The 15,000-nt window shown below is 41.5% G+C and overlaps 1 protein-coding gene across 1 annotated transcript in view; it reads right to left on the bottom strand.

Moving 5' to 3' along the window:
* The window catches only part of LOC143292611 (polycystin-1-like), a 116,409-nt gene that overhangs the window by 29,839 nt on the left and 71,570 nt on the right, over window positions 1–15,000 (bottom strand). The window contains exons 27-34 of the mRNA XM_076603067.1: window positions 12,176–12,348; window positions 10,595–10,685; window positions 9,617–9,798; window positions 6,666–6,816; window positions 3,065–3,150; window positions 2,225–2,290; window positions 1,514–1,639; window positions 546–668 (exon numbers count right to left, since the gene is read on the bottom strand). Coding sequence (XP_076459182.1) covers window positions 546–668; window positions 1,514–1,639; window positions 2,225–2,290; window positions 3,065–3,150; window positions 6,666–6,816; window positions 9,617–9,798; window positions 10,595–10,685; window positions 12,176–12,348 — 998 coding nt within the window. The remainder of the gene's footprint in view (window positions 1–545; window positions 669–1,513; window positions 1,640–2,224; window positions 2,291–3,064; window positions 3,151–6,665; window positions 6,817–9,616; window positions 9,799–10,594; window positions 10,686–12,175; window positions 12,349–15,000) is intronic.

The following is a 15,000-nucleotide window of genomic DNA, read 5'->3' as shown; positions in this document are numbered from 1 at the left end:
TTGCGCAGGGTTGACAGTTATCTTCCTTTCTGTTACGGTTAGCTGGAAGGGGGTGGGGGTGGGCGTGGTGGTGGTGGTGCACGTTACGTTCATTAATAATCAAGAATAGTCACGTTTTCTGCAGATCTCGATATTCAAAATCTGCATGTTTGGACACAGATGTTTTCTCTCCCACTCTCCACGCCTCTTTCAGCAGAATCGAACATTGTAACCGATGTCTATGCACAAACGTCTCGGTCGATTCCGGTACTGGGGGATTCTCTTTCATTCCCCCAAAACAACAAATATCTTACATGTTAAGTACTTTCTGCGACACGATTGTCAGGATAAACTCCCATCTCTCAGCGATTCCTTTACGATGGTGCATGTTGTGTTCTCTGTGTGTGTGTGTGTGTGTGTGTGTGACAGGCAGACTTACAGACAGAAGATGGGTGTAGTCCAAATAGAGAGAAAAAAAGAGAGAGAGCGAGAAAAAAAACAGAAAGTGAGAGAGAGATGGACAGACAGATAGGCAGACAGACAGACAGAGGGAAGAAATAACTGACGGTCATGACGCCGCCGAGGCAGGAGATCATGTAGCCCATCATTTTCTGGCGCTCCTCAGGCGGCACTGGTTCCATCGTGTCTAGTTGGTCGGCAAACCTCTCCAGCATATCCACCACCACCATCTGCACGTGCACGCACGTGACACACACACACAGACACACACACACACACACACACACACCATATATATATATATATATATATATATATATATATATATATATATATATATATATATATAATATAGCTCGACCGAAACAGAAGAGCTTTTCACAACTTGAATAGATTAGAAATAAACACTTACGCTCTCTCTCTCTCTCTCTCTCTCTCTCTCTCTCTGTGTGTGTGTGTGTCTCACACACACACACACACACACACACACACATCACCATACCAAAACGCAAACACATTAATTAAAACGAAGATAATAATGCAACGAGATGAAGTTGGATTGTTACTACTGCTGCATATCAGAACGTCTGATTTTCTCAACGTCAGTTCTTACGAATGAAATGTACACCTTTTTTGTTGTTGTTGTTGCAGTTATCAGAAAGGTACGGAAGGCAGTGCCCTTGTGGTATATACATCGTGAGATGGTCTGTAAGACTGTATGTTATGTTGTTTTTTTGTTGTTGTTTTGTTGTTTTTTGTGTTTGTGTGTGTGTGTGTTTGTTTTGTTTGGGTTTTTTGTTTTGTTTTTTTTGGGGTTTTTTGGCGGGGGTGTTTTTTTTGTTTTTTTTAATCTACCACAAATGAAGGGGTACCTGGTGGGCAACACACCTCCATTAAGCGTCAGAGGTCCTACGTTCGAATCTGACGAGAAACATGTTACGTTGGAGAGGGTGTGGGGGTTGGGATAGGGGGTGGGGTGGGGGACAGGCATGGGTGTAGTACCCGCAGAAATCAATTCATGGGGTGGTAACCACCACACAACCAACCAAGCAACAGACAGACAGACAAAGCTGACCTGTGTTTCTCCAGTGACTTCGTCAGGGTACTTCATCACTTCGCTGATGGTGGACATGATCTGAGCCCTGCCCTGGAACGTGTTGTCCGGAAGTTTCTGCAGCTCGTTGATCACTTTGGAGCGCAGCTGTTCACACGTTTTGACAAGTCTGATAAGTTTTTTTCTCTTATATATATATATATATATATATACTCCTCTTGCAGCAGGGAGGATTACAATATCGTTCTAACATCTAATATCTTGAAACAAAAAGCAAGCTTATTATGCTTAACAGTAGAACTCAGACAAGACAAACTGCAATTTTTTTTTCCCCCAAATGAGAGGACAGTTCGTAGAAGAAGAAAAAAAATGGTGGTATGGGAATTCAGGAGGCAGAGAGAGACAAACGTATAAAATAAAATGTGTGTATTCTCTTCATAATGAAATAAAGATTAAAATACTCATTAGTGAGAAGAATACGGGGAAGGAAAAAAGGAGGCTCCAAATCGAAATTCTGCAAACCTTATTCAAGTCAAATTCAACGGCAACTGGAAAATAGCTGACACACAAAACAGACCCCACGCGTTTAACGTAACACGCACAAGAGATATGTAAGCTTGCAGAGAACAAAACAGATGGGGACAGTGCATACTGGACAGACATGCACACACGCAGAGGTGTGTGGACAGACGGAGAGACAGCCAAGAGCGAGAGACAGGATGATGTGTTTACCTCTGCTCTGTCGTCCCGTTGATGATCGATCTGGAGCTCTTCCTCGGGTGTGATCTCAACAGTTTGCTGCAGTCAAGAGGAGAACAAATAGCCCCTGTTTAGTGATCGATGAGGTGTGCTAAAATAAAACGTGTGAGAGAGATGAATGACAAGCAAGAGACAGACAGAAAGACAGAGACATAGAGACAGAGAGAGACAGAGAGAAAAAGAAACAGAAACAGAGAGAGACAGACGTACAACAGACAGAGACAGAGAGACAGAACCAGAGACGGGGGATGAGTGAATGGAGGGAGAGACATACAGCGAGCCAGCTGTGAGAGAGAGGGGGGGAGAGAGAGAGGGGGGGAGAGAAAGAGGGCGGGAGAGGGAGAGAGAGAGGGAGAGAGAGAGAGGGAGAGAGAGAGGGAAACGAACACAAAGACAGAGGAGAAGAAGAAAAAGAACAAGAAGGGGAAGCAGGGGCAAAAGAAGAAAACAAACAGAAAGAAAGAAGGATGAAAGCAGATGAGGAAGAAGAAGACAACTTGAAAAAGAAGAACAAAAACTGACCGATCAGAAAAGACTGAGAGAAAGAGACATAAAAAAACTGATTCACACACACACACACACACACACACACACACACACACACACACACACACACACACACACACACACACACACACACACACACACACACACACACAGGGCAAATAGAAACAAAAAAGGAAGAAAGACATACTGACCAAAAAAGAACCCAACAAACCCGTTTACAGATCCCTAAGAAACTACCAACCAACACAAGAGAAGTTGACCACACAACAACAAACAAAAATCAAAAACCAAAAAAAAGCACTGTACCTCAGAGTATCCACCCACTCTGTTGCCGTCTGCAGGCCCCAGGCCAGTGGCGGTTTGAGTGCTGGGAATGGCCATGCCTTGGAACTCTGGTGAGAACAAGGGGGACAAGCACACCACCGTTTAGCATTCATTCTAAGGGACCAAGAGAGAAAGAGAGTTAAGTGTGTGTGTGTATGTGTGTGTGTGTGTGTGTGTGTGTGTGTGGGTGGGTGTGGCGGGTACGGCGGAGGGAGGGGGCGCGGGGGGGGGGGGGAGATGGGAACAAGGGGGGAGGGGTGGTGCGTGGAAGGAGGGGGTGGGGTTGGCAAGCTGTCTTCGTCAATCCAACACACACGCCCAATCCTCCCACACAACCGCTCTTCGAAAGAATCCAGATAACAGTCAAGCATTCATTAATTCATTCACCTGACCATTATGTATTGTCAGACTGAAGACAGTCGGATTCTACCTTGATAATCCAGTTTAAAAGTCCTCAGGCTCAGCAAACGAAATAACAAAATTTGGAAACCGTATGATGGTGGTGCAGTGTTTGACTTGGACAGTCTTGAGGTGAACGAGTTCTTGTTATTAATCATCAACCCAAAATAGCCAGTACGCAAATCAAGAGCGAAAAGCAGTGTAGCTACGAGCCTCGTTAACGATTTCGTTCCTTTGCATTTAGGGGTCTGCTTTGCATTCGAAACCTGAAGGTGAAATCTCCAGGACATTCATGGCAACAATAGAAGAAAAAAAGAGAAGAAAAAATAAAAAATACAGATACAAGATTCTCGCTTCCATTGAGCCTGTGATTGGTATAATTTGGACGCCTACAAAATGAGGATCGAGGGGGTAACCAAATCTCCAGGATGTACCTCTGTGTGTGTGTGTGTGTGTGTGTGTGTGTGAGAGAGAGAGAGAGAAATATAAGTAAATCATCCATCTAATATAGCTCATTGATAGCAGTCTGCTGTTTATGTTACGACATAGTTTCCCGCAGTTTACAAGAACATCGATGCTTTGCTTGTTTCCTCTTCGTCTTCTGGGAAATGGTGTTATCTCGTCTGACAAACAGTGCAACAGTAAAACATCAACATACTGATTCACAGCTAGCAATATCATTTTTGCATCATTTCTCTTTTTTCTTTTCTTTCTTTTCTTTTCTTTTCTTTTTTTCTTTTTAGTGTGTAATAGTTTTCTTCGGTTTTCATTGAAATTTTGAGCATTTCATTTTCAGAGAAACAATAATTATGTATACTGTGTGTTGAAACTAGATTTATACTCTTCGTTTTTATCAAACTTGCAATGAACCAACCCATGGGGCACCAAACAGATAGACTTTTTTTTTAATTGAGAACTGTTTGTTTTAATTATTATATCCGCTACTTTATACATACCAGATACACAACAGCTTCTGCTTTCCCATCAACAAAGATAGTGCAACAAGTAACGAATCACTATAAACATGAAACAGCAAATTATGTGGCTTGACGTGTTTGATTCCAAACACTGCTATCCGTCGATCACGTAGTTTGGAACAGTGGACTGCTTTATCAACTGTTAGATTCAATGCGTTACCAATGATCAGCAAAGAGATACATTTGGTGTACAACCATAAATGATCAATTGTTTGTTTGTTTGGATCGATTTTCCATCGCTGTCACGACCAGCATAAAGGTGATCAATCTTTCCTGTGCATAATTATGACACATCGAGTTCAATCCATTACCACCCTCTCTCTCTCTCTCTCTCTCTCTCTCTCTCTCTCTCTCTCTCTCTCTCTCTCTCTCTCTCTCTCTCTCTCTATCCTGCCATTCGACGCACACTTGACAAAACCTATCCGAATTGACAAACAAAACGCATTACATTGCTTTTCTGCATAAGGCAGAAGGCAACAACAATAACAAACAATCATCAAGATCATCATCGTATCTACATCATCCTCATATTATCACCATCATTATCATCATCACCAAAAGAACAGCATGTTAAGTACAACAGCGAACACACTCAGCAGGTCGTTGTGCAGCATGCATACAGTTGTAAACTGCCAATGAAAATGTTAGTGAGTCACTGGTTTCGGGTTGCACACACAGAACAACAGGGCATGTACATCAAAATCAACTTGCTCACTGCATATCTTATCTGAAAAGGATATGGAATAGGGGAGAGAAACAGAAAGACTGACAAACGGACAGGCAAACAGACGGACGGACGTGTCACGGTAAGAAGAGAACACGGATATCAAACATATAGAAGGCATCTGTTTCCATCAACACTGAATAAATCAGACTAAAAAAGGTCATCACATTCCATTCGACACAAATGCGTCTATACCACATACACATACATATAGCCGTTAACATTAACTCCCAAACACACTGCAAATGCTAACACGGTAAATGATTAGTACTTGGAGTGTAAAATTTATGTGTGTGTAAATTTACACAAGAAACTACAACTATTCAAATCATGCAGTTAGTACAAGCCGGTTAAGATGTTCCAAAACACCGAGCATTAGTACAACGGTAGTTATATTCATAAGATGTTCCCAAACACCAAGCAGTTAGTACAACAGTAGTTAGTTACAGGGTCTGATTTTTTTTATGAGTAAACAATGAATTTTAGTCAATCATATCCGTCCTCGACTTCTGTGGTTCACAAACGCGGGGGGTACACTGTGAAAGAATACACATACACCGAGAGAAAAAACACGAGAATGTTAGTAGTTGTTATTCCGTGGCTTACCCCCAAATCTTGGCGACGCCAGTAAGATTTGTCTGCAAAATCTCATCGGCTACACTTTGAATATCCATCACAGAGATATCTCTGGTTTTTCACTGAGTTTGCAGAGTCCAATAGATGGCTGAACGTTTTTTCATGCTCAGATGAAATTATTGGCCGTCTCGTAAGTCCATTTTGTACAAAGTTGCCAGATCGAAACACGTACAAGTCAGACAACCAATCTTCCAGAACAATTAACTGGACGTCGACATAAATAGTGTTGTATTAAAGGATACATGGCTACGCAATAGACCTTTTTATTTCTCTTTTTTATCTCGTTGTCTGGTGTTTGATAATCCAATTCGTTATATTTATCGTGTTCTCTTAACCAGTGTCCTAGTGGAATGTTAATGTTGTTGTTGTTGTTATCTTTATCAAATGACGGGCGGAAAAAAATAATCCTGTCAATTTCCAGGCTTCACCTGAATGACTATGCTTTTAGATTGTTTTTAATCAGTCACAATAATACTTTTTTTTTCTTTCAAATTAGAATAAGTCTTGAGACATTAGATGATAAACATTACATTTTACTCCTCCTTTCTTCTGATTTATTTATCATTATCAGTTTTCATGGAACGCTTGATTAATAAAATAATCACACTCACCAATCCTACCCTCCCGCCCAAAGTCTAACCCATCCCCGCCCCCATCCTCACCCCTACCAACCCCTTTCCAATCTTGTTTCTTCACCCCTCCTTCAGGCGTACACCACACTGTTGGACTTAACTAAGGACTTGTTCCCTCAATACAAACTCGCACACTACTTATGATTATAGTCCCAAGTTAGTGTTAGCAAGAAGCGGAGAAAGCATGCGACATGCACCTGATTGACTCTGCTTACTGTCCGAGTTGAGCACGGTGGCGATGGTGGTGGCGTACTCGGTGCAGGTGACCAGGTCCCCCTCGGCGAACAGTCGGGTCATCTCGTTATTGTCGCTATGCAGCAGCTCCTGAGTCAGAGCTCGGGCCTCGCTCACGGGCACTGGATTCACCTGAAAAAAACCACACGCACAACTCTGTTTTCTCTCTTCTTGATTATTTTTTTTTAAAGAATGTCGTGTATAACAGTTCCATTTTTCCAGTTTCAAGGTGGTGTCAAAGCGTGCGGACTAATCCGTGTACGCTACACCACATTTCATGCAGAATAAAATGTGTTGTAATTAGAAGAAGAGGAAGGGGATGATGATGATTTGATGATGATGAAGAAGAAGAAGAAGAAGTTGATGATGATGATGATGATGATGATGATGATGATGATGATGATGATGATGATGAAGAAGAAGAAGAAGAAGATGATGATGATGATGATGATGATGATGATGATGATGATGATGATGATGACGACGACGACGACGACAACGATGACGATGAAGAAGAAGAAGATAATTATGATGATGATGATGATGATAAGAAAAAAAGAAGAAGAAACGTACTGACATGGCGCTGAACCTTGCGCAGAAACAAATCAAAGCGCGTAAACGGGTTTGCATGCAATATTTCTGGCACCCGTTTAAGTTACACGGCCACCAGCCGAGGAAGAAAAAATCCCAGAATCAACAGGTCCTAGCGAAGCGCAAACCTGCCCAGGTGCTGCTGAGACCATGATCTGTTAGCAAGGCTCGGCTGAAAATGGCTCAGTTTTAAAGTCATGGAATAATGGAAGACAGTCACCATCCGGGTCACCTCTTCGGCTTTCAGCTTGCCGCGTGGAAAGCGCCAACTGGGGAGGCTTGGCCGCACCAGGCGCGACAAGGACTTCCTTAATTAAGAAGAACACCTTTGCGAGTCTGCAGAGAAAGCCTACAGTAATCATTGAATGGGTATTAAAAGCTCGCTGTGAACCGCAACGCCTGCAGGATGGCAATCAACGCATCAGGGATTCCAAGTCTTTGAGGGAATAAACGTCAGGAAACAAGAAGAACTAACTCACCCTTGCTGCAGCCAACGTGGCTGTCCCCAAAATACCAACATAATCTGCCGCACGAGGGAATGGCCTTGGGGGGTTTGTATGTGCGCTGATAGCAACCCGACTGTTTTGATGCTGGTTCAAGCATTGTTTCTTCACCAACGGTTGTACTGTATTGTATTTTGTTACTTTTATTTTCACAACAGATTTCTTTGTGTGATATTCAGGCTGCTCTCTCTGGAGAGAGCGCGTCGCTACGGTGCAGCGTCACCTTTACTTATCTTTTTTTTTTCACTTGTGTAAACAAAGTGAGTCAACGTAATCGCCCGATGTTTCGGTTGTCTGTGTGTCAGTGTGTCTATCTGTTTGTGTGTGTATTTGTGTCCTTTTGTGCGGAATGAGAATAATGAAAAGAAAAAAAAATCCACTCATACCAATGATATCTTGTAAATTTTCCGGATTAAGGCGTATTTCCGGACCATAAACGTTATATTTTTGCTGAGGGTCCGGATCTGGAAAAGGTTATTGGTTTGTTCCCAGCGTGAACGTTTGTTTGGGTTTATAAAAACAGCATGGCATTCCATTTCTTGTTCGCAATTGAAATAAAAGAAGTACAAAGTTTGGACAGAATACATTGAATGATTCTAACTAGTTACACAATCGACTCGTTTACTCACATATAATTTCTGTTTAACGTGGATGCTGAACTAACTAGAACTGACATTTAAAAAATGAATCGACGTCACATCGAAGGCAGACATGTTTTTTTCCTGACATTTCTGTAGTCCAGGAGAAGAAAGAAATCAAAAAGAAAGGAACAAGCAAAAGAAATAAATTGTATTCGATAGAATTGTACAGAGCATTCAGAAAATTAAACAGAAATGTACAAAAAAAGTAGGAAGCGTGATATATATAATTGTTTGTTTGAATATCCGCACCACTGAGCTTACTTTCGGTCGCGAACAACGGTCTTCGCAGGTCTGGAAAAAAAATTAAAAAAACAACAGCAACATGCTGCAGTATGCCTGAGGCAATAATAATGTCTTTTTTTTCTTTACCGCGAACTTAAAAACATTTAAAATAATTTTGAGATACACGAAAATAACATGATTAAAACGGCGTTATCACCTCAAATAGAGTATTCAATTTATCGCGCAAAACGTTCAAACTATAAATTTGAGATGTGAGCGGAGGGATGCGTTTTGTCCCTGCGGAAAGTCTTTTTGTTTCCGAGTTTAACATACGGGGTTCAAACCCACTTCTGCTCCTTTTTTTCTTTTTTTTCTTTTTTTTTTTTTTTTTTTTTTCTTTTTTTTAGGTTCACGACATTCACTACAGAACACATTCTTTTTTTTCGTTATTCCTTTGTTGGTAAAAGAGCGAATCACAAGTGACTCTCAAAGGCTTTGCTTCTCTATTTTTCTTTTTTGTTTCTGTCTGCAAGCGTATATATTTTCCTATCAAAGGAGACATCACTGCAGACTTTTGCCACGGACAACCGTTTTGTTGCCGTGGGTTCTTTTATGTGCGCTAATTGCAAACTGGACATGGGGGACCTCGGGTTTATCGTCAGGTCCAAACGACCGGCTCCGGTCCTGATCACACCACTCCAAGTCTAGTTGAGGTGGAGGAATTTCTGGCGAGATAGTGTGGGATTCTTCTTCTTCTTCTTCTTCTTCTTCTTCTTCTTCTTCTTCTTCTTCTTCCGCGTTCCCCAGTTCATGCTGTCAGATGGTCTGTCCGGTCTGCAGCATGAAGTCCGCCGTCCTCTGCAGTGCAGCAGGTGGTCCCGAAGAGTCTCCAGCTTCCAAGGCGGACGGACGTGCGTTATTATATCATACCCACTAGGCCACCACCCCCAACTACCACTCAGCTGTGTGTCTTACCTTCACCGTGTCGATGTCCATCTCTGTCCGGGCCCCCATGATGTCGATCACGTGCACGCGCACCGTGTTGTTGTTGTCCAGCCAGTGCGCGCCTTGCGCCAGGGTCACGTTCACGTCCACTTTCCCCTCGGACGTCTTCACCGTCGTGATCTCTGACGTCACCGTCTGAACGTCGAAGAACGCTGAAAGCAATGATGGAACTGTGTAATGGCATGAAGAGTTTGAGCAAAATGGTTATGTCCATATAGAGCTTAGTTGTTTTGTTTTGGTTTTTTGGTTGTTTTTTTGTTTGTTTTTTTGTTTTTTTCCAAACCATTGGTGAATAATGAACAGCTTTAGCATGAAGAGATTGAGCAGATCGCTGTGCACAAACAGCGTAGGTGTTGTTGGGGGTTTTAGCAAACCATTTGTGAATAATGGACAGCTTTAGCGAGTCATTAGGAATAGATGATCATGATGATTTTGCGTTTAATGTCCTGTTACACATACTGGTGATAGTAGACATTTTGTTAGAGTATCGATTTTTACAGTTGAGTGTTATCGCTTAGGAGAGGAGGGGCAAGGGGGTGAATGGTGAGTTAGGAGGACACCGGATTTAGGAATGGAGAACTTTCGGAGATCTTTGTGAATAAAGAGCTTTAGTTAACTTTTCTTCAGGAATCAAAGAGCTTTAGCCAATCACTGCGCAAACAACAAATCGGTTTGCATGTAGAGAAAGAAGAAAAAGAAACACATTAAGGATAAAGAGCTTTAGCAAATCATCAGGCTTCATCCAGTCATTGTGCATAGAGAATGTTAGCCAGCAAGCCATTGTTAACAAAGAACTTTATCCAGTCACGGACACAGAGAGGGAAAGGGAGAGAGAGAGAGACAGACAGAGACAGAGAGAGACAGGAAGAGAGAGAGAGACTGAGAGAAAGACTGATAGAGACAGAGAGATAGATACAATGACAGACAGAGAGAGACAAAGAGACTTACATATGAACCTGAACTCTGCAATGCCTGTGTCGTTATCAGTCCAGCCCTGGCACTGGATACGGACCAATTTCTCTGTCGTCACTGTCATTTCCTGTACCACACACACACACACACACACACACACACACACACACACACACACACACACACACACACACACACACACGCACGCACACAGACAGACACACACACACACACACACACACACACACACACACATTGACGTGGGCTCGAAATACTGTCATTCAGTGCATGTTCATTAAAATACCATTTTACACACACACACACACACACACACACACACACACACACGCACGCACGCACAAACACACACACACACACACACACACACACACACACACACACACACACACACACACATTGACGTGGGCTCGAAATACTGTCATTCAGTGCATGTTCATTAAAATACCATTTTACACACACACACACACACACACACACACACACACACACACACACACACACACACACACACACACACACACACACACACTTTCAAACCATGACCATCTCGACATTTAGTATAAAGTTGTGGGGATAACATAAAAAATCACAATAAATAAATAAATGAATGAATAAATAAACAATAAACAATAAGGAATATAGGAATACCATTTTCATTACAACAATTTAAACAATCTTCGGGCATTAGATACCAGTTCAGTTGACTTCAAAACAGACCTAAATAAACAAAATCAACGTGAAAGGAATTATAGGCATTATTTCTCAAATTGAGTTTGATGACCAGAAAATATATCGTGGCACTTTTTTCCTCGCTCTTTTTTAAGCACTTTTCACAACATTTAATAATAAACACATTTTCATACAGCTCATGAAAAATTTAAAATCAACTATGTAACTAATCTTTCTTTAATTCTGTAATACTTCTCTGTTCAAATCTGCATGGTGCTAAATACGTAAACGAAGTTTTTACACTGCTTGTAAACAATTCAAACCAAACAGCAAAATGACTCACAGTTGAGAAGAAAATACTGAAATAAGACTTTCACTGTTTAATTAAGGATGTCTAATGGACCTAGGCTACACAACAATTCTGATAACAACACTAGAACCTGTTTGACTTGTTAAAGCATAACTGACTCTGAGCTCATGTAAACTGGAAACAGAGACGTTCACGCAATAAACATTTCAGATGAAGCAGCCACGCCTAGAAGATAGTTCATATGCTGCAGCAGACGGCGTAACCGAACACCACGGGAATGACTCAGCAACAGTTCAGGCTTTCCTCTTGTGTGTGGCCTCATGGCGACCTAACATTGATAGTTCCCTGTAGACTGCCAACGACTGGGCTGCGACAGACAAAACCGGGTGTGGCTGTGTATGGGGGAATTTGGAACTGAGCGGAGTGGAGTAATGCCAAAAAGGAGGAGGAGGAGGAGAAGGAGAGGAAGAGAAAGGGAAGGAGTTTCAGAGTTTCAAGTTTCAGAGTTTGTTTATTCCCATTAACTCTTTTGAGTCATAGAGAAACAAGGAGGGGGGGGAGGGTAGTAGAAGAAGATGGAGGAGGAGAAGGAAAAGGAGTAAGAGGAGGAGACATACCTTGGGTGCAACAACACAGGTTCCTGGAACGGGGGGGTTGTTCAGCCGGATCTCCGTGGCCGCCCAGCTCTTGACTCCATTCCGGTGGACGATGCACTCCGCTTTGTACAGCGTGTACTCCGAGAATGCCTCGAAGAACGCCGGGAAGAGGAGGATCTGTTTGGAGCTATTACCTGCCAACACCATTCTCTTCCATGGGTATCGTCCTGGAGTTTGGACCTTTTCCCCCTCTCTCTCTTCACCGTACCACTATGGAATTAACAATGTTCTTCTTTGTTTTGTTTCGTTGTCTGATGGTTGATCCAACTACCGTTATCTGGTATGGTATGAGCATTGAACTGGCTATTTCTACCATGATGGAGCGTTGTAATTCATAAGCTGTCCATGGAAAACGTCGACAACAGAGGTCGATCAATTCAGACAGCTTTCATTTATGTACATTTTTTCTTTGATTTGGTATATCGAAGCGATGTTTAACACAATCTTTTGAGAACAATAACTACACACCCACGCTGACACAACAGGTTATTTAAACACACATCCATCGTACATTAAGAAAAGACAAGACCCATGAATTGGGAAGAAAATACGCCAGTGATGAAGACATGTTGAAGCACAAAGAAACGAAAAGGAAAAAATCAAACAAGCAAAATGGTGCAAGTGGAAATGAGAAAGAAAGAAAGAAAAAACAGAACCGAGCTTTGCGTAGCTAAAGTCAAACGCCTGTCAAAAATGATGCAGTTTCGACAAAGAAACCGTATGCCTTTGGGAGAAAACACAGACTAAGCACCCTAAAATATATTTGTTTATCTGTCTGTCTGTCTGACTCCCACCACTCCCTCCCACTCATTAGCTGACAATAACAAATCCAGATTAAAAGCAAAAGCGTGGCGATACCTGTCGGAGCTAAGGTGAAAAATATGTTCCTTGACTCAGGTCCTCTGATCCTTTTCTTGTGTACAGATTTAAGCTTAGAGATGTTGCTGTCTCATATTTAGTGTTGTGAATTCCCTGTCCATTACGATTTACTCGTGCGTGTGTGTGTGTGTGTGTGTGTGTGTGTGTGTGTGTGTGTGTGTGTGTGTGTGTCTGTCTGTCTGTCTGTCTGTCTGTCTGTGTCTGTGTGTCTGTGTGTGTGTGATCGTTCCGCAAAAAAAGCTGAACAAACTTGACTGAAAAGATGAAAGCCCCTTTCAAAGGATAAATATCAAGCAAAACAGGTAAAGTTCCTTTTTCATAAAGAAAAAAAATACACACAAACAGACCAGAATTTTAAGGAAATAGAAGTGGGGCGAAACAACAGCCAGCTAAAACAGTTATGAACCACGAACAAGACCCGGAAACTGGGTCTCATGATAGAGATGTGGAACTAAAATGAAATGGAGAGGGGGAAGAGGAGGAGGAAGAGAAGGTGGAAGGGGAGGAGGAGGAATTTTGTTTCAAGCCCCATCACACATACAGTAATTGCTGTTGTTTTTTTGTTTGTTTGTTTTGTTTGCTTTGTTTTGTTGTGTTTTGGGGGGGAAGGTTAGGGGGGTTGTTTTTGTTTTGGGGTTGTTGGGTTTTTTGGTGTTTTTTTTGTGTTTTTTTTTTTTTGGGTTGTTGTTTTTGTTGTTGTTGCTTGGTGTTTTTATTGTTGTTGTTCTTGTTGTTGCTGTTGTTTTGTTTTGCAGATGTGGTGCAGAATAAAAATGGTTAAAGTATTAATTTTCACATTTGAATCTTATCCTTTAAAAGATAGGAGAGAAGGGGGAAGCTGAGTGGTGAGTTGGAGGGGCCGGGGGTGTGAGGTAGGTGGAGGGTGGAATCGAAGGTGAATATTTGAAATGAATGCAAGTACAATTCAGGAAAAAAAAGAAAAAAAATGTCTGACTTTGTAAAAGGCCAGTCGTTAGAATTAACAAGAGAAACAATTGATAATGAATGTTAAAAGTTGTTTGTTTGTTGTTTTTTTAATCAACGTTCCCTGTGACTTATCACAACATACTTTACAGCAGGTAAGGAGATGTCACACTGACGCGTTTGTGTTTGTTTGATGTTTGAATCATACCAGAGACTGGCACACCCGGAAAGATAACGAGACAATGGTTGATAATTTACACAGTTCTGATCTGGAAAGCTTTAGAACTTCACCCTAAAAAAATTCATCTTTGGTCCAACCTTCCTTCAACCTGGTTTCCCCCAACTCACCATTCAACACCCCCTCCTCTCCTACGTTTCAAACGATGATATTCAAATATGAAAATTAACACTTTAAAATGTCATATATCACCAGTATGAGTGACAGGACGTTAAACAAAATTCAATGCCTAACTTCACACACAAAGTATTTTGGTCAACAATAAAATAAATTGATTTGTTAAAAAAAAGAGGTATCAATATCAATAATGTATGCAATAATTATACTTGAAAAATCAACGAGGTTTTTTGTTTGTTCGTTTGTTGGTTGGTTGTTTTTTTGTTTTTGTTTTTGTTTTTGTTGTTGTTTTTTTCTTTAATAGTGAAAGCTATGTGACTGTAAGCGGCGAAACGAGTTTGACCAGTGCCATTATCATTTGCTAGCAGTGACAGTTTGAAGCTAGATGGATAGTTGAAATACTTTCTGCGATATACAGTTTTCTAATTTCACGTTATTTTGGACATCACAAAAGAAAATGACCTTCTGTGGAAAAAAAGATTCAATAAGGGGAGGTAAAAGGCTCAAAAGCTCTACAAGCGTTTGTAAGCTTCGCGTTCAACAAAACAAAAAAGGATTGTTTCATTCCTCTCTCTGTTCCACACACACACACACACACACACACACACGCACAGAGAGAGAGGGGGGT

The sequence above is a fragment of the Babylonia areolata genome, chromosome 18, assembly GCF_041734735.1.
Source record: "Babylonia areolata isolate BAREFJ2019XMU chromosome 18, ASM4173473v1, whole genome shotgun sequence".
In the NCBI taxonomy this organism is placed as follows: Eukaryota; Metazoa; Mollusca; class Gastropoda; order Neogastropoda; family Buccinidae; genus Babylonia; species Babylonia areolata.
This window is presented reverse-complemented; position numbering and strand designations above follow the sequence as displayed.